This window comes from Accipiter gentilis, chromosome 33 (genome assembly GCF_929443795.1).
Source record: "Accipiter gentilis chromosome 33, bAccGen1.1, whole genome shotgun sequence".
Classification (NCBI taxonomy): Eukaryota; Metazoa; Chordata; class Aves; order Accipitriformes; family Accipitridae; genus Astur; species Astur gentilis.
Genome location: NC_064912.1, coordinates 11036149 through 11059248, shown reverse-complemented (window position 1 = coordinate 11059248; position 23100 = coordinate 11036149). Strand labels below are relative to the sequence as shown.

Below are 23100 nucleotides of genomic sequence, written 5' to 3'. Positions count from 1 at the left end.
GGGCGTTCCTCCCTGGCGTTCTGTCTGTGGGTGGGCGGTTTGCTGGGTCTCCCCCCTCCTGGAGAGCCCGCTCTGCGCTGCCCGGTTCCTTCGCGAGGCTGTGGTGGGTGTTCCGCTGGCCGGGGCGGCCTTGCCCCCTCCCCGGGCTCCTGGGAGCGCGGCCGGCGCCGTGGCCGCAGGCGGTTTGGCCCTCCGGCCCTGCCGTAGCCCCGCCTTGTCGCGAAGCGTTCTGGTTGCCATAGGAACCCGGGCAGAGGCGTCGCTCCGGAAGTGCGACGTGCCGGCCTCGGCCAATGGGGACCGCCAGGCCTGGCGCGCGGCGGGTCCGGACTGGGACGTCAAGTCTCGCGATCTCGCGCGGGGCGCCGCGCACCACCTCGCGCCCATGGCCCTCCCATAATCCCGCGCGGGCGCCCGGCCTCTTCCTTTTCCGCCATCTTGCTGCACCGGTGAGTCGGGGGGTGCCGCCGGGTCCCGGCTACCATCCGCCGCCTCCGGGCCCCATCCGGGCCCGGCGGCCGCCTCTGCCCGCCTCGCCGGGGCCATGAGGCTGCGCCCGGCCGGTCCGGCCCGTTTTGGTCCGCCGGCGTCTCCCCTAGCGCTCTCCGGAGCCTCCGGAATGCAGGGTGGGGGGAAGCACCCCCCTGCCCGTGGCTCCGCTCTCCGCGGAGATGCGGGGCGGGCGCCGAGGGCGGGGGTCGGCACGGCAGCCAGGCCCGGGCCGGTGCTGTGGGAGGCCGGGCTGGGCAGGGCTCGGGGGAGCCGCGCCGCGGAGTCTGCGGGCTTCGGGGAGCGAGGATCGTGCGGCGAGGCCTGGGAGGAGGTAGGGGAGGGCTTGGGGAGCGGGCGGTGGGCTGGTCCCTGGGAGAGGAGGCGGCCCTCGGGACGGGGGGGGGTCTGCCTGCCCTCGCCCCGTGGGCAGCAGTTAGCCAAGCCTGCTCGTTTGGGCGTCCCTGGCTGAGTAGTAGAAGCCTTCGTGTGCCGCAGGACTTGGCCACCTGGGGAATGGCCTTGTGGGCCAGTCAGGAGCACTGTCCTGGCGGTGCACCGGCTCTGTTAACAACTGGGGCAACAGCATCGAGTCTTGTCATCCCTCGTGGTACTCGGGGGGCTCCTGTCTTTATCACGAGAACGCAAGAGTTGATTCCCCGTTTCCTTTCCGGAGTGCTGCATTGCACTTGTGTTCTGCAGGTTTTTTGCAGATAAGCAAGCCGAGCAGCTTCTGTTCTGTTTAATACCATGTATGACCTAGTTTTTGAGGAGGGCTAATTCTGCATCACTAGGTTTTAAAGTCTGAAACAATTGACCAGGGAAAGGTGTCATACTGCTGAAATGGTGTCCAGATGGTTGTTTTTAAATCTTTGTGCGTGTTGATAACACTAAGTTTAAATAAGTGTCGTGTTTCCTGGTTTGTTATGATAGTTAGGAATTCTCTTGAACATACCTGAGTGTGTGATTTGATCTGCTTTCTAGCTTAAGAGTGCTTTTTAAGGTTTAATGTAACTTTCTGTCAGTCTTACTAGGTCTAAAATTAGCCTCAAGGGCACTGCACAGTATTTTTCTGCTGAAAAGCTGGTGTACATATAGTGTACGTAACTGCCTCTTCTGTTCCCTGCAGGCACCATGGTGCGCATGAACGTTCTAGCCGATGCTCTCAAAAGCATCAACAACGCAGAGAAACGTGGGAAACGCCAAGTTCTCATTAGGCCGTGCTCCAAAGTAATCGTCCGGTTTTTAACTGTGATGATGAAGCACGGTAAGTCTAGAGTGCACAGCGCTGACTTGTTTCTCATCCGTTGTTTCTGTGGATGCTGTTAAGATGTTTTTTGACTAAAAGCAAGTCAAGGTGCTTGAACTAGGTTTGTACAACATGGTTAATTGAGTTGTAGTAACATAGCTAAGTATGATGTATTTGATTTGTCTGTTTGCTGATCTTTTGTAGGTTACATTGGTGAATTTGAGATAATTGATGATCACAGAGCTGGGAAGATTGTTGTCAATCTCACAGGCAGACTCAACAAGGTAGGATTTGTCTTCCTGAATTCAGTTCTTTAGGAAGGTGTTTAAATGAGACTTTTTTAAATGTTTATGTCTGCTCCGGTTCTGAAAGAATTACTTACAAAGAAGGTAGTATTTATTGAATCCGTATAAATGAAAGTAATATGGATATTATCAGTGGTTATCAGATGCTTGTTAATTTTTCTAGATTCATAGTGATATGGTTGACTAATTACATTTTGGGTAAACTGAATGTGTAAGATGTTTTCAGGGAAGTCTGCTTGCAAGTGCTGCGTGTTTCTCCCTTTAAAGGCTTTCTGGCTACCTAGTGATTTCTCAGTTTCTTTGATGTTTAAGCTATCTAGAAGACTTGTCTTAAGAGATAGGAACGGAGTTGCTTTCCAATTGATGTTTAATACCTGTAAATGTTGAGAAAATAAGCCTTTCTGCTGCTGCTAGATTGGCTTTGCTTGCAGTTAAGGGAAGTTGAATGTTAATGTTGATTAGTGTTTTTTAAGTTCCTGGGGCATATGAAGTATTCATGTGCGTTTTGGAAATTTTTTTAATGCTTTTGTCTCAGAATACTGAGCTGGCTAGTTCTGTGATGACTTACTGTGCATCATTGTTTCCAATTAAGCTATTCAATTAAGCTTCTTTACTAAAGAAATAAAAAAAATCGCTTAGTCAAAATATGTTGGGTGCTGTCTCCACGATGAAAAAATACTGCAGCTGAAAATTGTTTGAGTGTAATAGGCAGTGAATTCTGATGCCACCTCCAAATTACTACTGTTACATGTCTGTAATAAAAATGTCAGGTCTGAGTATAGTGTTCCTTGAACTCTTTGGGATAATTTTGTAACAGATCTTGCAAGGTACAGCTGGATATAACATTTCTCTCCATAATTGCAATAAGGGAACAGTTGTTTATTTCAGAAAAGTGTCCATCAGTGCAGGAAGTGTACTTCTGGTCTGCTCTTGGATATTAAGATAATTGAAGCCAGGAAGGTAGCTGGAGGTGGTAGTAGTGGTCATGGTCAGTAAATAATACGATTAACTTGAAGACTTTGATAACTTTTATGCATGTTAATTTCTCCATGTTTAAAATCTACAGGTATGTTTTGCTAACTATTTTTGATGATTAGAAGTAGAATATCCCTGAGTAATCACATGGTTTTTGATGATAGAGGATGCTTAATAATCTTTAGTGTTTTACAGTATGCTTTTATGCTCTTGCAGGTCTAGCCATTAATTTGTTAGTTTAGCTTCAGCAGCAGTGTAAGTCACACTATTTGGACACGGAGGAGGAGGTGAGGCTAAGGAAATAAAAGCTGAATAGCTGTGCGAGTCTCAACTTACCTGAGAGGAAGCGCTGTTCCATACTGTGGGTAATGGGGTGTGCTTCTTGGTATTCTAATCTTCTGTTGCCAAAAATATTTCAATTGCAATTGTTAAATTCCTCCATTCAGTGAGCTGGAATGACAAAAGTACAAATCCAGTTTATAAAATTCTTCCGTTTGTAATGGAATTCTGTTTTATAGTGTGGTGTAATCAGTCCCAGATTTGATGTTCAGCTGAAGGATTTGGAAAAGTGGCAGAACAACCTGCTGCCTTCACGTCAGTTTGGGTAAGTATGGAGAAGATTTATTTAAATGTTGTGTGTAAAAATATGGGTTTTATTATACTTTCATACTGCCCAAGTTAGACTCTTTTGACACCTTTCCTCTTTGATCAGTCTGGAGGTAGATAGCAGTCTAAAAATCCATCTTCCATATAAATGCTCTTTTTAACCAGTTTTAAAGGGGCACTGCTAAGCAAGGACCTATTTTTGCTTGGCTTTGGTAAATCCTGCTTTCACCATTTCTACAGTTTATCGGGAAAATAGGATTTTTCTCTTACTCGTTTTGATTTTATTAGTAGCTGTTTATGGATGGGGGAGGAGTCATGTAAGTTACCAGGTCAATGGAAGTAGGAACTTCCTGATTGTGTATGAATTGATTAGATACTAAGTGATGAGAGACTCAGAGCCTCTGTTAAACAAACCTCCACAATGTAGAAAATCTTAATATTATGCAATATGTTTTTCCTTTCCAAAATTCACTGAGTCAAGGGTAATAAATCTCAGTGCATCAGGATGGCAGAGCTAGAACAGTCTTCAGGGGCTCAGCCAGTCTGTCCTGTCAAAGGCAGGATTAACAGTTCCTTGTCATTTCTGTTCTTAAAGCTCCAGTGATAAGCTGCTTGCTTTAGCTGTACCTATATAGCTTACTAGTGTGTGTTGTCATATTTTTAAGAGTATTTATAGAGTGGTAGGACAAGAGGTTCTCAGACACGAAGCTGTGTGGATGAAGTATGCTGATAATCCAAATGTTGGCATTAGCAATGACTAAGGCTGCTTCAGTTGTCAGTCCAGATCCAGATATTCATCTGCATCAGTGCACAGTGTTCAAAACACAGAGACACAAAGCGCTTGGAGTTGAGGAGCTAGCTGTCTGGCACCATGGCAACTCTACCTGCTCTGAAGAAAAATGTCTGCTTAAAGTAGAAGCAGACTTTGTCTGGAAACTATAGAGTTGCTGCTGCTACAACAGCTGAACTGACTTTACAGTGGGAATGCGCAAGAAAACTTCTTGCTGAGACTTATGCAAATATTTGGGAACAGAAGCCTATAAATGTCCTTTGTATGCTGCAGAGTTGTGCTTGTGAGAGGAGTTTCTTTTTCATTGTCTGATAACCTTAGTTCCACTAGGCCTATTCTTACAGAAACTAATCTTACTATTGTAATACAAAAATGAAGTTAGTGCTGTCAACTCTGCACAAGCATAGAACAAAATGATAAACTGAACATTTGTTCTTTCTTAATAGGTACATTGTACTGACAACCTCAGCTGGCATCATGGACCATGAGGAGGCTAGGCGAAAACACACAGGAGGCAAAATCCTGGGATTCTTTTTCTAAAACTTGTAAAAAAAGAGGATACTAATAAATTGTTCAAATGGACTCTGGTGTTTCCAGTCGGTATTTTAATGACTTCTAACACTACTTGAGATAGTGCTTGCAACAGACAGCTCTTCAATAGTGCTCAAGTTCCACCTTTACTGCAAAGGACATTCAGGTTCTGTGCCATCCCTGTTCACAACTTTTATTTCTGTTAATATAACACACTTTCAATAATTACCACTTGAATGACAGTTCCAGGTCGCTATACAGAATAGCCTCGGCAGAGGAACTCTAATGTTAAACTACATACTCGGCTATCATGTGGTGGGATTGCCTCTTGGCTGTTAGATACATGCGTCTCCATAGTTACATAAATGTGGCTCTATAGTTTCACCTTTTGGCTTAACAATAGAAGATGCCTTGCCAGAAGGTGTTTCCTGTTTGTGGTTTAGAAAGTTATGAGATGTAGGACTGTGGAACGATTAAGATGGTTGAAGTCTGATTTCAGATCACAAACTTGTTCCACATCTTACAGTGTAAGGAGTAGCTGAGGTACTGAGGTGAATAATTTTTTCTTCAAATTTCTAGTTTGAAAGTCCTTTGAAATATCAGTTTGGGGTAAGGCAGTTGCAGCTGTTTTGCATCTTACCATGAAGATGTGACTGAGATTTCTTTAGCTTACTTTTTGGAGTGAGGAAGTAAGGGTATCTGAACCTACAGGTAGTGAATGTTTAGTATTGAATGAGTTTTTGGTCTTTGTTTCAGGCATCTGATGCATGACAGCATAATGTACTTGACCATTCAGAAAAAGCAACAAATTTCTTTCAAAGCAGTACACAGAGCAAGTGACTACAGCTGAAGAGCTACTTGCAGATGGTAGAGAATGGGAAGCAAGCTTCTGGGCTGATTGTGTTGTCCTTTAACAGCAGTTGGAAATCCCTTGCCTTATTTCACTTTGGAGTCTTTATTAGGAAGGGGCCTATTCAAATGTAGCAAGCCTGTTTCAGCACACTTTAAAACAGCTGTTGAATTTGTGGTCCACCTGATACAAACATTTGGAAACAATTTTCCTTCTTGGCCATAGGTCCTGATGCTTGATATGTACAGTTGCTTGAGTTAAAAGTAGCGTGCCTTGAAAGTGATAATTCATCACACAGCTTTTCAGAGAGCCTTAGGATGGAAGTGAGTATCTTCAGGCATGAAGACTTTAATCTCTCTAGCTTATAACTATGTAACCTGTTTCAGTTCAGTCTGTTACTTTTTATGGAGAAGAGGAGAAGGTGGTACTGCTAAGCAAACAGGTCTTACCTCTATGTAGACAAGCTGCACAGCCTTGTCTAATGCGGTGGCTCTTCTGAGGAACAAGAAGCTAGCAACAGGGCTGTGAAGGAATGCATGCAGTTAGTGTTCTGGTGGTACACACTAGCATCCCATAATGGAGACTTGCAGCTTGACTGAGAAGAACAGGGGAATAATAAAAAGGCTAGTTTACCTGTTTTGTCTCAGTCACATGCTGTTTAAGGTCACAAAGTATGGATTGTAGATGGCATCAAAATATTCAAATGTGATGAGTATGGTTCTTTGATTTGAAACAAATTTGCTTAGCTGAAGATAAAGAACTGTACGCTGGATTACAAAGAGTAGTAACAAAACTAAAAGAAGTCTGTCTTGACCCCTTTTTATTGTCAAATCAAGCTGTTTGTTACAGGGTTGGGTTTTTTTTCCTATCCTTAATGAAGATAATTCTGCTGTAGTAAGCATGGATACACACATGAGCTTTTGTATTTCTTGCTCAGAGTAACCCTGAAGATGGTATCAAGATTCCACTGGTTCTTTTTGAAAAATCTTGATTTTTATCAGTCCAGAATAGAACACATGTTTCTGATAGCTGATGGAAGGGCAGTGATGCTTTAAGGCTTCCTGTAGATGAATTCACTATGGCTTCAAGTTCCCTGCTAGTTTGACGTTCATGTTTTAAACCAATTTTATGCAGGACATGCACAGTTTTACCTGTGTATGTCCTTTACTACCACAGAGACTTCCAAAGGAAAAGAATTTCTGATATTCTCAGCTGACAGACCAGTTGGGAATATATAGTGTTAATTTATTTCACAAGCCAGCCCAATGACTTTTGTAGAATTATTGACTGGGATTTAAGAGCTCCAGTGTAAAAAGAATGACTTGGGGGGAAGCATGCAGCAGCAGATGCACCTTTTCCACAGTGTATCTTAAAAAATGTAACTATGTACTGACTTACCACACTTAGAAGCTGCTGCAGCTGATCCAAGTTCATAAGATGATCTCTGAGCTTGCACCTCACTGGTGAGAGCTTTACTCCTGGGCAATAGCTGCTGGCTGAGATCCAAGGAACATGTCAAGTGGGACTCGGGAGCTGACGTGGGATTATGACATGCCCTGCAACACAACTGCTTTAAGTGGGTTGCAGAAATTCTTATTCTCAGACATGTTTAAAACCTGAAAGTGGTATTTTTTTAAGCCTCGGTGGTGTTTTTGGAGCTGAGGGCATATGCCTTGGGAAAGCAGTTTGTAGGTAAAAGTTAACTATCATTTTGGGTAATAAAAGGATTAATAGGGAGAGATGGGAAAATGGCACAAAGCTGAAAGTACAGTACAGGTCGCAACTGGCAATCAAGGCAAAGTGTTAATTTAGAGAAGGTGTTTGGTACCTGTGGAGCAGAGGGGGATGTTGGTGAGGGAGGAATCCTCTGTGGGACAGAGGCAGTTGACCTTCCTGTGGGGAAACCTGGGAGGGTGGGTGACACCTGAGGAAAGCATCTGCGCTGCAAACCCCTGAATTACCAAGCTTTAGCCCTGGTGCTATCCTGGATACCCTGCAGTCTGATGTTGAACAAGTCTGGAAGTGATTGTGTTGCCTCCATACCCTTCTAGAGGTAGAGAGAAGTCTCGGCCCTCCGGCTGGAGGTCTGCTGCTACTTTCCAAACCAGATCTGTACAGCTAGGTCTGTGTGAGTGCAGCCGCTTGCCTCGCTGTTGTGTGGAGAGGAATTAGTCGTATTATGGTATGGATAGTGTATGGTGATGCTGCACTGCCTATAGTTCTTTACGTGCTCAGCTGATCACAAGAAGGTAAGCATCAGTAGTCCTAGTCACAGGTGGTAAAATGGGATTAGAATTTAAGTTGTGAAAACCCTTACTAAGTCAGAGGTAGGTGGGAGAGGGTTGGTGACCCATCAGCGGGGTGCAGCCTGGTCTCAGCTCTGCTCTCAGACAGATGATCAGTATTTCTGGATGCCGATTGCCATTGCTCCTTATGCCATTGTTTAAGAAGAGGCTAAAACACGTTCAGACCGCCTGCCATGCGTTAAGTACCTATTGTTGCAGCGGGAAGTTGTCAACAGATGGCAGCATCCGACTCTGAATCGCTGGAGACTGAGCGTGGTCTGTGGGAGATGAGTCCCAAGAGAGCTTTGGCGTTGCTGCTGGTCTCCCTCCTCCTTCTGCAGAGCTAAATATCCTGACTTCTGTACTCTGGTCCACAAAGATAATTTTTTCTGTCTTTGATGCAACAGAGCCTGATTTAAGATAATATGGTGGGGTGAGGGTAACTATGGATTTTCAAAATATGGCAACAGGGTAAAAAGCGACAGCAGCTTCACTGGAAATGCACTTTCTCCTCTTCATCCTTTTGTTTGTTTTCTGCGACAGGCAAGTCAGCTCCGTTCTCCTGAATGGAGTTTTGTTTCTCAAACTCATGTGCTGGCTGCTTGCACCAGAAATGCAAGCAGTAATTAAACCTTGATCTCCAATGTCTCAACAGTTATCTTAGTGACTCTTTCACGCCTACTGGAGTCTAGATGAAAGCCAGCAGTGACAGACAAGGATGTGTGTGGCAGTGCAGCAGAAAGCAGGGAAAGAAAATGGGCTGAAATGGTGAGCAAGGCTTTGGAACTCGCCCCAGCAGGTTTGGCACTGAGTAGTTATTTCACAGCAGTGAAAGAATGAGAAGTCGCTTGTGGCTGGCGTAGGGGCCCTGACTGCAGGGTGCAGGAATGGGGAGCATGGTGATGAGCCCATCAGGATGTGCGGATGAGGCTGATGGTAGAGGATAGGAGACATCATTTATTTTTAAAGGATCTGGGACTGCCAAAGCTATTATTTTAGGGGTTTTAATTGAAATTACATGCTCTCAAATGACAAGATGTTTTGTGCTTTGTCTAATGCTATTTAGCTAATTTAGATTTAAGACAAGACTATCTATTGTTCAGTGTCTTACTGCCAGTTAATGCAAATATCAGGGTCTTGGTAAATATCTGGGTGGATTTAACCCCAGTTTAGTCCGGAGGACTATTCTAGTAGAGCCAAGGGGTTTCAGAAGCTGCTGGCCTCTGTTCTTGCTCATGCCTCTGATGCTTTCTCTGCTCAAGCGCTGCCATTTTACTTCTGCAGTTCCATTTTAAGAGAATTATCTATTTTTCTCTTAATTCTCCTGCTGTTCACCATCTCCTTGCTCTGGTAAATTGTATTTTGACTACCAGCTCATGACCTGGATTAATTTGGTTTTGTTTACAAATATTTTTACAAAGAGATAAGTGCTGACATAGCAAGTGACAAGAATAACGGGGTAAACTTTATTGTTTGATACACAAAGGTCCGTATTCTGCTAGGGAAAAAATGAATTCCATTGACCTTCTCCTGCTCTTCTCAGATGAAGCGAACGAGGATGTCTGAAGGCATAAAACTTAGTTTTAAGTTGATCTAGTCTGGTTTATTAGGTGAGATATGTAAGAATAATCTCATAAAACCACTAGAAACAGAGGAGAAGATGTACAAAGACGTATTGTGGTTCTGGTGAAGGTAATAAAGAGTTTTGACCTTTGCTGGGACCACTCTTAATGTAATCACGTAGTCCTGGTATCTGGCATTATCTAGTGGTTACCCATGGTTTTGAAAGCTGTTCTGGCATTTTTGATTTGACTGCACTGGGTTTAGCAGCCACCGAGTGATTCCTACTCAGTGTATGGCTGCTAGCTTGAACATACATATTTATATAGGGAGCATAAATTAAAATCTGTACTATTGGGGCACTGTGATGCACAGGGCAAGTGCATTGCATTGCAGGGGAAGCATGGGCACAGCCAAGCAGAGGTGGCAGCAACTGGGAATTTCACCATCTCCAAAAGGGTTACAACTCCACCAGGACAGGCTGTACTGGCTGGATCTTTTCTCATGCAGTACACAGAATGAAAGGATAGGCAGACATTTGATTAACAACTAAATTACAACCTGGTAAAATGTGATACTTGTGATATGACAGTATTTCAGTCATGCTTGGTCTGTGTAATGAAGGTTTCAGCTGGGTGCTGATGCTTCAGTGTGCTGACTCTCCCTGGTGTGCTAGTTTTCCTTAAGCAGAGAAATGGATGTCCTTAATCACCTGATGCGTGTTCTAGCTGGAGTTTCACTGGCTGAAGGTGGGGGAGGGAAAACTACAGGCCAAAAAATATATGCAAAGTAAAAGTGGGGAATATAATACTTCTGTCGTAAGACAATTGTTCCACCTTCTAAAATCTGAGTTGGGAGGTAAGTCCAGAAGAGACACTTGGTTGTCTTCCCTGACCTTGGTGTAACAAAGGCCCCAGACCTCATTCCTGTTGAATTTCTCCCCATTTAGTTCTTTCTGGGTGTGAGGGAGCAAACAAGAACAGGAGGGTATGCTAGTGGTGAAGCTGCCTTTACAAGCAGAGCAAAGCTATGATTACTCCCAGCAAGCATCAAGCAAGTTAAAAGCCCTTTTGCAAAACTTCTGATGTGCTGGTGACAAGCCTCAGTCTAACAAGGTAATCAAATTCACATCTGCTTTCTTCAATAGACTAAATGTAGCTGACTGCTACAACTGCATTATGTGTCCTACCACCCTGGTCGCCCTCCTTCACATGCCAGTTGTGACACTCAACTGTCTAAGCAAAACCTCTGGGGACGTGTATTTTGTTCCTGGGTTGGCATCAGGGCAATAGTCATTGCGCAGTTGTAGTTGATCAAATTTTAGTGCCATGCAACAGCATAATGCAGCAGGATGCTTGAGGTCAGCCAGCTGGAAACACCCAGCAACCACCACTTGCACTTTTCATAGTGACATAAAACATTGTTAAAGTGGATGCCAAATGGTCTATAAAAGCAAATGGGTCAGGTGCATATTTTAATGAAATGGGTAGCTTGTTCTCCCTGTTTTGGGCTGTAATTCTGATCCTCAGGACACCCCATCTCGTCAGTCTTGTGACTGAGTTGAGAACAGCGATGCTGTTGGTGCAATTGTGCTGGTGGGTTGGATGTGGGCATTTGCTTTGGGATTAAAAGGGCAGGATTCAAGTTCCAAGTCCAGCTTAGTTACATTTTATCGAAGGTTTATCTGCTAGTGCTGCACTTTGTCATTGCGTATGAACTCATGTAGTATTGTCTGCTTTTGGACCGGGTGCCTTAGGAGAGTATGTGACCCACCCCAACCTTTCTGTCTGCCAAGAAGGTGCTTTTCTTCACAATTTGGGAGTACTGTTGTGTGAGGGCAGGCCATGGAAGTGGAGAGCATTCCTGCTGCTCTATAATCCATTGCTATTCCCTCTTGGGTCTTTCTCATTTATAACCAGCAGTTTATTTGTTTCATATTTCATTCATTTTGTTTATTGTTCCTGCTCTGTAAACACATCATGCTACCCATTCTACAGAAAACTTTTTCCAGAAGCTTGCAATCCCCTGCCTGTGATCTCTAGATGTCTCTCCTGCCCTAATATAAGACAATATGAAAAAGGCAGGAGTAGCAAAACACTTGGTATATGATCTTGGATAGAAACGTGTATGTGCAACACCCCTCCGTCTTCACTTCCCCAGCTAGATTAGAGTGGGATTTGCCCCTTCTATTGTGGGGGAGAAACGTGGCGTAACCACTCTTGTATTCCACTGATGCAAGTAAATTGGGCTTTCAGCTGGACTAGGCTGTAATCGGGAAGGAATGAAGATATCTGAGAGCAGGAGGACAAAAGCAGGTGACGAGCAAGGTTAAAAGAAAAGCTGCTGCTGAAACCCACCTCTGGGGTACTTTCCCAGTCTCATTAGCTCTATGGATGGAGCCTAATTGGTGTTTGGTCCGTTGTTTTGTGCAGTGTAAGTTTGTTTTAAAAAGCAAAGTCCAGGAGCATCAATGAGAACTTTAGGTCTTTAGTATCTTTAAAAATCAGGCCTTTAACCATAAGAATGAATTTTTTTTTTCTTTTCCCCCTACACCTCTGCAATTCACATGGATGCTTGTGTCCTCACTTGCAATAACATGCCTAGCTGTATTCTTGCATAACAGGATCCTCGACATATAATCCACAAGTCTGCGTGGGCCGGTAATTAGCGCTGGCCCTGGTTCAGTCCTTGGGATTCATTCCTTAGGGCAGCAACATTAGCCCCTTAGTTAAGCACCTGTGCTCCTCAGATTTGGAACCATTTTTGCCTCATTTGTGCAGAATGTGGGTCCCGGAGCCAACTGCAGACATCGCTTGTGTTTGTGTGGAGACTTGTGATTGCTCTGGTGTGGATGGGCAGGTGAATCTGTCCCTCTTGGGCAGAAGTCAAAGCCTTGTTTGTTTTCCATGACCCGTGGAGGATTTCTGCTCAATTCTATTTTCAGTTTAATGTGAAAAATAATTATAGTTCAGCCCAGGTAGCAGGAGTTTCTGAGTTTGGTGTGATGCCTTGCTTACTGTTTGTGAAGCATCATCAGGCGAAAGATGAGATGTGCGTGGTAGGACCACTAAATTCATCTGCTACCTGCCAGGCAGACATTTGCTCTGGGAGGGAAGCAAAAAATCAGGAGACTATTTTTAGCTCTGAAATACTTTTCTTGAATGACATTCAGTCCTTGCCAGCCTTTGATGAGCAGAGAAATAATCCCTCAAGGGAAGAACTGAAGGTGCCTGGATCTGTGCTTAGCTGCCGGCAGCTCCCGGCATGGCTGTGGGAGCGCTGGGGCAGCTCCAGGAGCAGCAGGCATCACGTAATGGCAGGCACCAGGCAAGAGCGAAATGCATGCGGCATGGCAGAGCTGGAGTCAGCAGTACAGGAATGTGTTAGGGCTTGAGTAAAAATTACTCTGAGCCCATTTTCCTGACAGAGACCCAGTCATACGATGCAAGGCACAGGGCTGAGAACCACAAGCCCATTGCACGTCAGGAATCAGCCCTGTTCCCATGCCCAAGTGAGAGAACCCATCTTGCAAATCAGCAAAATATGAACCCAGTGCTTGTAGGTGGCAGTTTGGCAGTTCCAGAAATAGAAAGATACAGCGATAGCAGATAACACTCCCTGATAGCTGAAATAAAAAGAATTAAACTGTACAAAAGTGTGCTTTAATTGCTAACTCTCTTCTGTCTGCTTAAATTACTAGAAATAAAGGTCTTCTCTTTAGTGATGAGCAGTTCCAGGCAGAACAGACGTGATGGGGGAAACATGTTTGGAATAAATACTGATGTGAATGACACTTATTAGCTACAGTGTGGCATATTTATTTCTCTGTAGTTAGCATAATAGCACAGCTTGAAATGAGAAGGGTTCTTTACTCGTGTCTGTGCGTGCGTGCGTAAAAATAACAATGGATCATTATGGGCAGAATGCAGATGATTTTCCTGTCTCCACAATTAGCACCAATATTTGGTTGCCATCATTTGTTGTGGGAGATGAGCAAGTGGCCTAAGCATGGCTGTGCTTTGAGAAAACCTTCTCTTCCTTGTGTCAAACAGGAGACAAGTGAGACAAGAGCACAAGAGGTCGGCTCTTCTCCCTTGTCTCCATGCTCAACAGTTGCCTGCCCATGGTGGCTCTGCCCTGCTTTTGGGGGCTACAGAGCTCCTACAAGGGCGAGACACCCCTCGCCAGCCCCTCTGGGACTCCTGGCAGCCTGGTCGCAGCCAACAGCCTTTTGAGCTGCGGCTGGAGAGGGAGGGGAGTGGAAACATTCCGATTATCTCACAGGAATTTAATCCCTGATGTGTGGGAGGCCGGGTGAAAGGTTTATTTTCCTCTGAGGAGTTGGGTGCTCCAAGTGGAGATTGGCGATGGAGATAAGGTTGGCTGCTTGAATGTGCAGTTTACCTGCCTTTCTGCTGCTGGGAACCTACTCATCCTGTCTTGCTTTTCTCTGGGGGGTGCTTTCAGGTGCCCCCATACCTGGCGCTCTTAGCTGGGAGTGGTGGTGGAGACTGCAGGGAGGTGCTTGTTGCTCGCTTGCCCAGAGCCTGCTTGCTCATGCTGGCTGTGTCAGGGTCTGGCAGCCCTGCTGCTGCCCTGCCCCTTCTCATTTCATGGAGTTTGGGGTTTCTCGCCCTTACAGAGCAGAAGCCTGCAGTAATTTTAAAAGCATTGACCAGTTCAATGAGGGCTTCCCACTATGGTTCCCATTTCTTCCCCAAGTTTCTGGAGCGAGGGAAGGAGGGAAAGCTTTGCTGAGGGTCCCTGTGTCAGGCAGACACTGGCTGCCAGCCGGCACGAGGCAAAGGGCCCCCTTGCAACAGCTTCTGGACAAATCTCTTAGCGCTCGAGGGGTTCAGTGGGCATCACCTTTGAGTTGTTGCTTTGCAACAGCAGTAAGCTTTCTCATCTCCTCCACATGTATTTTAATGTAAGAACATGTGGAAATGGACAATCTTGGACCTTACTGTCCTGTTTAAACTTTGAAACTGGCTGGTGGATTGCAGAGCTGCTTGGGGAAAGGAAGAGAAGACAATGGGGTGGACAGGCAAAGGGACTGTCTGAGCTCTGTTTCCTTAAGAAAAATCATGAGGCATTGCAAATGAGGAGCCAAGAGCTTCTCAGGTTGGTTGTGAATGCCGAGTACTGTCTCAGGAGCCGTCTTGGAAGCCTTTTTGTTGAGGGGAATAATTATACTGTGGCAAAAGTATTTACTTGCCAGGTATTTGCCTGCCTTATTTGCACTGTATTCTTCCATTGCTGAAATGTAAGATAAAAAACCTTAAGACATATGCTTGGGAGTAACAAACTTTCCATTCTTTCTAAGTTCGCTTGATTGAGTACTTGGTTTAGAAATACCATAAAAGTGCCAGGCCATAGCTTGAAATATCTCATTACCAGGTGTCAGTCTGCTTATAACTTTCACTCAGGGATTGTTGAGGGCTTTTTTTTTTCCCTGTTGGTCTTCTAATGAAAATGCCAAAGGGGGAAAAACTATTACAAAAAATAAAAAATGCTGCTTCGATTGAAAATAAAATTGCTGAGCCAGCAGTGGCTTTCAGTAGTGCTTGCTCTATCGTATTGCCCTGACTAGGTATTATTTCACAAGCCAATGGGATGTTGTATGGTGTGAGGGTCTTGTACGGTCACAGACCTGCTGGTTTTCAGCATGCTGGGAGGTATTGCAGAGCTGAGATGAGCAGGTAGTTTATGTCAATAGAGGAACCTGACAAGTAGGCAGGAAGGAAAAAACTCAGATGCTGAGGTTACAGCACTGACTTGGCTGAAGTCAGGGCCAGTTGAGAGGACAAGGACCTTGTTGGACCTTTTGTGGCTGCTGGTTACTTGTGACAATGTGGGGACACTGTTCTAATGCTCTTGCCTTCTCTTACAGGGTTGTCTGCTCCTCTAGCTTTGGGTGCTAGCGCAGTAAGTGATGTGAGAGAGCTTATGGCATTGCCAGGCCCTGTGTAATACGTGCATGGGACCAGTGAGGCTGCTGTGGACCTGTGAAAGGTGGTTGAAGAAGCAGCTGAGAACTGGTGGTCCAAAGCACGAGCAGGCAGCAATGGCACTGGGAAGGAAATGTGGGGAAGGCTAATGCAGAGTGCTGCTGGAGAGGCTGAGGAGGGCATATCTCCTCTGCCTGAAGGGAAGAGGAAGGTGCTTCTGTGGAGACCTTAGTCATGGTTGGAGATTCATGTGGCATCTTCAGAAGCCCCCTGTCATGGAGACGATGATGCTCTAGAAGGACAGTCTTGGGCAGGTCTAGCTCCAACCGACTTCAGGTGGCATCAGGATCTGTCTTTAGTCCTGGACTTCAGCAGTGCTTCCCTGCTGCCTGGGCATCTCCCAATGCTGGCAGCAGAAGTGGTGGTTTGAGGATCTCCATGTCATGCTGGAGAATGTGCTGTCAAGGATGGAGGTATCACAGCTTGTGTACCAGCACCCGAATGTGCTGGCTGCTGGGAAGCCGGTGACCGTGGTGTTGTCTCTCAGCGAGCCGTGCACTGGCACAGGAAGTTCCCTGCTGCCCTGGACATGCAGACAGAGGTGCTCGAAGACACTGCGGTACCACCAGGGGAGGTCACGGTGCCCCAGAGCAGCCTGCATTTGTGGGAGGTTTCTGTGGTCCTCTCCAAGGTTCAACTGATTGCTTCTTTGGGCCTCACAGAGGCTGCAGTCCCCTCCTTACAGCAATGCTGGCGCTTTCCACAGCAGGGAGAGGGAAACTTGGAGACGTGGCAACCGATTTGCAAATAATAAAACACTTAAAGCTATACGAAAAGCATCTTGCATGGAAAATCAGACAGGGCAGGCAAAACAGCACTTACCATCAACATAATGCAGCTGAAATCTCTTTCTTAGAGATAAACATCTCTGACTCCAGCAGTAAAAATAAAGGACAAAAGCTGGAAGAAGCCAGAAAGCACGGTCGTGGGAGTAAATCTTGTTGAAATGAAAATTAAAAACACAATGAAAGGAATAGAATTGCCTTAAGTGAAAACAGAGCTGTCTGCCTAGAACAACAACTGAGATTATATGGGAAGCACATGGGGGTGTGGGGAACCAGGTTGAGCGTGGGGCTGCAGTGGGGCTGGTGCCATGCCAGCGTTCAGCTGTGAAGTAAGGGGGGGAAAGAGCCCCTGCCTAGACTTGAGAAAGATCCAGATTTCAGGTGTCCTTTGCAGTCTAGGAAACATTCAGGTCCTTGCTTTCAGCACCCAATCTGAAGGATAAAGTAATTTATGGTCTATCTGAAGGATAATGGCTGATCCTGGACAGTGCTTGCTCCTGCCTGGTGAAGCTTATCCCCAAACTGCTGACCTTTAATGGACAGTATGTGCTGAACTGGCCTTCCTCAGCCAATCTTGCTGAAGCTCACATTTAAAGGTCTGTGTAAGTTAGTCCTCATCCAAAGCTCAAACAACTACAGGGAAGATTTCCACTGGCACAGATCCAAATTCCACCAGGCTGTGACAGCTCAGAGAGGCAACACTGCCAGCTCAACTGAGCTGGGAGCAGCCCATGGAGTTCATTATTGTCCCTGCTACGTGGGAGCATAGCCTCATGCAAATCAAAGCCACAAAGCTGGGCTCTAAATGTTTCCTACTTCAGGTTTTAAACAGTCATTTGGAGACCTTCATTTAAAAATAAGTACTGCTTTTTAAGTGCTACAGGAGATGCACAGCCTTTTATCAAAGGATACCAATGTATGGTGTGAATACCTATGTCTTGTGACTATTTCAGGCTGACCTTGATGGATTTGTTGCTCTAAGTGTCATATAAATCAAACTGCTCAGTGAACTATCTGTTGTTTCCCACAACGCCAAGAAAGCACCTGGGGCCCTTTTGGTCCCCATACACAATGGTGCCCAGAGGCTTATGCAACCCTCCTGCTCTGCTGGTGGCTGCTCTCTTCCAGAGCTTGGCATGATATTTTTAGTTGCAAAGGAGAAGTGTCTCCTAACTATATGCTGATCACATTTGAAAAGCTTCAGCTGATATTAAAATATTCAAACATTGCCTGAATTCACATACTTTTGTTTGTTGCCTTTTGTATGCTGTGTGTAGCTTTTCATATGACTCTGCCTATTTTCTACCAAAATCATGGTTTGGGAGCTGCCGTACAACAAAGGATGTTTTTATCCTTTTTGAATATCTTTCGAGTTATCCTTGGCCCCAGCTATCTGAAATACAGACTCATGCACGTATATTCTCTCTGCAGGCAAAGAACAGAGGCAGGAATAGACTTTACAGCTGTGATTCTCAAATTTTATTAGTCAAAGGGCTGCCTGACCTTCAGGGAAAAAAAATATATCTGGGAACCATCATATCTGATGCTGCCTCCCGCATGTTCCTTCATGGACAAATAACTTCATTATAGGATTTTTTTGTATTAGTTTTTCTTGCCCTTTTGTTTACTTGCTTGCCTGGATGCGAATGTGCTATGTAAATGTCTTTCTCTCTCTTCATGGGTCACTGTCTGGTGTCTCACACAGCACCCTTGGGCTTACGCTGAATGCAGGTCTGCAGCCCTAGTGGCCCCTGCCCCGACAGTCTTATGCGGTGTCTGCTAAGCTGAGGAAAACAGTCACTTTTCTGCAGATGGTGTGGTGAAACAGAAAAAGAGGCCACATACCCAGCCCATTGTCTGAAGCGTTCTCAAATTAGCCCATCACAGAATAAACTCACCATGTACTTACATGAACAAGGAACACAACCGGTGATTGCCATAGCTTTTCCTGGTTCACCGGGTGCTGGTGAGGACCCCAGCTTGGAGTAGGGTCCTTGCTGGTGGGGTTCCTTAGGAATGAAGGGGAGGAGAGGGGAAAACCCATCTGGATTTCGCTGGTGTTTCTAGACCCAAAGTGCTGCTTGCGCAGCTGATGAGGGCTGTCAGCTGGGGCAGGCTGGGGTCATCTCTCTGCAGAGGGACGTGCGGTTTTGGGGATCCCCATGTCCTTCCAAAGCCAGGCCTTTTAGTGGCAAAGCAACGCCTGGGTTTGCTGTTGCCAAAGGCGAGGGCAGCTGCCCTCCCCAGCCATCTTGGCCTGGTGTGGAGGAAACAGGCTGGGGGGTGCTGGACCACCCTCCCGGGCATTTTGGGATCTCTCCCCTTGACAAGCTCCTCTCCCGGTGCCCTGTCCCAGTCCATGGTCTCAGAGATGGGCCAGACGCGCGTGTGCTTCCCTGAGCAGCGCTTGGACGTGGATGGAGGCTCTGCCCGTCCCTCAGCCCCCTTTCAAAAGCAGTCAGTCGTGGCTTTCTGCGAAACGACGCAGGAAGGGAACGGCCTGCTGTGGTACACGTGGCACAAGTGCCAGCAAGCATCACGTTTGTGCCCTGTGCCATTGTCGCCCCATTTCCGAAAGTGCCCCGCTGTCCTGTTTCTCCCTCTTTCAGCTTGGAGGTCGCTGTCAGACTCGAGTTTCGGGGTCTTGTGTCTCCTGAAAGAGGTCGGGCTGCCGGCGTGGCTCGCCTCCTGGCCCACCAAGCCCTTTAAAAGTCAGATGGTGCCGGCTGTGCCAGCTCCTGGCAGGTTGGGCCGCTCCCAGAGACGGGGCTGCTCCGGGGAGGGCAGCACTGCGGGGGGCTGCTGCTGGGGGTCCCCCCTTTTGCCAGGGCCTGGTCAGGCAGGGCTGCCAGCAGCCACGGCCCTGCTTCCTCACAGACCGGGACCACCCCACATGGCTGCCGGCCGTGCCCCAGCTGGTGAGGCCCGCAGCCCTGCCTAGTGTGGGCCCCCCCTCTGAGGGGCCTGGGGAAGCCAACACGGAGGGTGGCTGCTGGGGTTTTCAGCTGTCCCCAGCTCCTGTTGCTCTGCGGGCGCTGAGCCTCCTCTTGCTTTTTTCAGCCACCCTCTCCAGAGCAGTGGCTTCGCAGTCCCGTGTGTGTCCCTTCTGCCCAGCCAGGTCTGGCCCCAAACCACTGGCTCCGAGTGGGAACAGCAGCGCCAGCATCCCTGGAGGGCAGTGAACGGCTCTGATCCGGGCTCTGGCAAGGTTCCTGTATCGAGGTGAGGCACAGATGATATTCTGAGAGAAACTAATCTTGTGTAATTCAAGCACCAGAGGGAGCGACTTGTGCTGGTGGAGGATTTGTTCTGTGCCCCCTCTCTTCCTTGTGCCGCTTTTCTTCCCCTTCTCCTCTTTAATCCCCATCTTTCTTGGACTCGACTTTTTATGCTGATCTTCAAGGACCAACACAAAACACTTCCACAGCTCAGGAAGCTACCCAGATTTGCATTTAACATATTTAAATATTGAACATATTTAGGGCTCAATTAAAGCAAAGGGAAACAAAACTGGGAACAGACTGAAGAATAAGTGTGTGTGTGCATGTACAAAGGAATAAAGATGATCCTTGCAGATACACAGGGAAAATAAAACATGGGAAAGAAGACAGAGAGACCCCAGTCCCTCTTTGTTGTCATATCAAGCATACTGTGACTAACAGCAATAATTTTTTTCCCCCCATCAGTACCATAACAGAAGAATAAAACTAATTGTCATCTGCCACCCACTGTTTGTAAAGCAGCTTCTCTTAAATAGTTCTTACGTATTGAGTTCAGTTGTCAAAGGGAGCTGCTTTTTTCATGGTCTGCAAAACGCATTTCAGTATGAACAAAGCTCAATGCAAAGGTCACCCCATCAAAAATGTTTTCCCTCAGTAGCAAGTATAATAGCAAAAAAAGGCATTTTTCAGTCTATTCTCATCATTTTACTTGATATTTCTTAAATGGTAGACAGCTGGAGATTAAATTCCCTTTGATGGGCAGAATTTGAGGGAGAGTGTTTTGTAGTGTATTTTGGGTTCCCCCCTCCCCTCTTCCATGCTGCAGCATGGGCTCTTTAACAGCTACTTATGACAGGTAGTATGAGCCATAAAAAGAGCTGGAGACAGAAGAAAATTACCTATTGTTTTTCAGATTGGCTATTGTTCCTTAGGATATTAGTATGTGTTCCTGTGTGTGCTAGTGTTTTAATGGTAGTTTGGTTCCTGAATGCTTAAATTACTCTCCCTGTCAGTGTTTCCATTTACTTGACACATTCCAAATACGAAAAGACTTCGGGAGCCAGCCTACAGAGCGAGGGAGACCACGACAACTGTAAATATCACTACAGACAATAGGCAGAGGTCACACAGCAGTGAGAGGGAGGGTTCCTGCTAACACTTCCACAGGGGAGTCAGGGTAAGGCAGTTTGAAGTTGTAATTACAGGGATACTCATGCAGGGGTGCCTGCTCTCTGTGTGTGCTCTCAGACCTGCTTGTAACATAAGCTGGTGAGGGAAAAAACCAAAAGGTCTGCCTTCTGCCAGGCATCTGAAAGCAAGGGTTATATCTTCAGGCATGTAACTTGCATGTTTCACCCACGTTTTTACAACAACTTTCCTATGTTTTGGAGCTGCAGAGGGGAATTTTGGAGAAGACTTTACTTGCCCCAAGAGGAAATGTTTTCTGCTGTTGTGCTGCCTGGATTAACCCGTGGTGACCCTTGCCCAAAGGACTGTGTGCAGACAACGAAAACAGTGGCTCTGCATCAGTTCCTGCCAAGTAAGTGTCAAGTGATCTTCCAGCAATGGCAAAGGGAAGCTCAGGACAGTTGAGAATGTAACCCCAGCTGTTCTGTCTCCCCTAGAAGGAGGAACCTGTCTTTCAAAGAGACATTTCTTATAATTTCATCTGTAGTTCGATTGTGTGCATTGATTTAGGCTTCACTCTGCTTATATGCACAGAGATCTTAAAGGGGAGGAAAAAGAAAAACAAGCAAGCATAAACGGTGCTAAGCCTTGAAATTTAAGACCTGCCATTAAAGGCAGTCCTCAGGAGAAGTTCATATTGTAATGGTGGTTGGTGATCAAGTTGCCCTGGAAGATTCAGCAGTGGTGGTAGGTCACCCTCAACAGACAAGAGGTTATACTGCCTTGAGGATAGACAAGTGGTGTCAACCTGTAGGGAGAACCAGGGCTTGCCTCAATGAAAGTGATGTAGGGTCCCAGTAGTGTCCTTGTATGGCAGCATGGGCACACCCTGTCCTTGACGTTGTGCGAAAACAGTCAGCGCACAACAACAGTTTGGACATCTTAAACACCAGGCTTCAGCTGGGGCCCTGGATGCAGATCGAACCTGGAGGGTCTGAATCACTAAGCCTGGCCTGTTACTGTTTGATCTGTTAGTGAGTAGCAGTAAAGGATGGAAATTTCTGTTGGACCAGCTTCTGAGACAGCAAGGGGTGGCTGGGATAATGTAGACAACACCTTACCTGCAGGGAGGTACTACTATCCAGTAAACCCCGAACAACTTCTCTGGTGGTAGGAGTGTTGCTTTTTCTCAAACACCCATCGGAACAGAAAACTTCCAAGTCTCTCCAGGCCTTATTCTTCTCTTAAATTTAGATTTCCCTTTTTTAAAGGGCAACTGTACCATATGTAAAAGATTTTAGTTCCAAGTGTGCTCTGAATGCAGCAAAACCTGCTTTGTTCTGTTGTGCTAGCAAAAACGTGTTGACAGGGACGGGCGTCAAAGCCCCGGGCTGAATTAACTGGCCTGGAATTAGGCAGAGGATGTTTTGCAAGGGTGTTCCAGCTGGGGAAAACCACACGGTCTGGTCTCTTCTTGCTTCTATGCTGCTGTGCAGTCCGGAGAGCTCCTTTGTTTTAAGCTGTGGTGTTCATGGCTGAGTAATGGGGGTGAAGGAGTCCTTACTTTATCTCTGGGCCCCTCCCTGGGGTGACAGTGCCACGAGGTGGCAGTGGCCACCAAATAATGTCTGGCCAGAAGCACAAGGTCCAGGTGGTGCATTTGTCCAGCTCTTTGCTCCCTGATGTAAGCGTGGGAGCGCAATCCAGTCCCTAAATGCCAGCCAAAGCACTGCTCTAGCTTACACTTGTCCTTTGACTTTCTAGTAGGCTCAAATTCCCATTTCTCCATTCCCATGTTGTTTGAGCACATCAGTAAAGTCAGGGTGAGAGATGACCAAATTCTTGATGAACTGTGCATTGCTTTGCTGTTTGCACACTTCCAGAGGTTTACTGCCTCTGGAGGGCTTGCTCCTATTCAGGCTGCACCTTCCCTGCAGGATTATCTTGGGTCTTATGTGTAATGGTGATTCTGTCGCTTTTCCTAGATATTCAGTTTTTGGCTGACATTTTGCTCTTCTGTGCCTGTGCTACCTGGGATGGACAGTGGGAACTGCAGCGTCAATAAAAGCTAAATCACTTGAGTGATGATGGCTCCACTGCCTTCTCACAGGTTTCTGTGTCTGAAGGGGCAGACAAGTTTTCCTGCAGTTTGGTGGGACAGTCTTTTAGAGATGGCTGACCTTGATTGAGGCTTTGTAGTAAACCAAAGGATATATCTGTTAATCTTGGTGCTGCGTGTCTACAGGAATTTGCAATACCACAAAAAGTCCAGAAGTCCTGGTAGGCCTTTGTGGTGTGCCTGAATTGCCTTGCTA

The 23100-nt window shown here is 46.3% G+C and overlaps 1 protein-coding gene across 2 annotated transcripts; it reads left to right on the top strand.

Annotated features, from left to right (window-relative positions):
• The first annotated feature begins 334 nt into the window (after positions 1-334).
• RPS15A (ribosomal protein S15a) lies at positions 335-4996 on the top strand. 2 transcript variants are annotated; one of them, XM_049791732.1, is made up of 5 exons: positions 335-449; positions 1619-1756; positions 1943-2022; positions 3537-3622; positions 4861-4996. In XM_049791732.1, exons 2-5 carry the CDS (start codon positions 1624-1626, stop codon positions 4952-4954), a joined length of 393 nt encoding a protein of 130 aa, XP_049647689.1. In that variant the 5' UTR covers positions 335-449; positions 1619-1623; the 3' UTR covers positions 4955-4996. The 2 variants fall into 2 exon arrangements, with proteins under 2 accessions (XP_049647689.1, XP_049647690.1); XM_049791733.1 differs by lacking the exon at positions 335-449 and adding an exon at positions 713-823.
• Positions 4997-23100: the final 18104 nt, after the last annotated feature.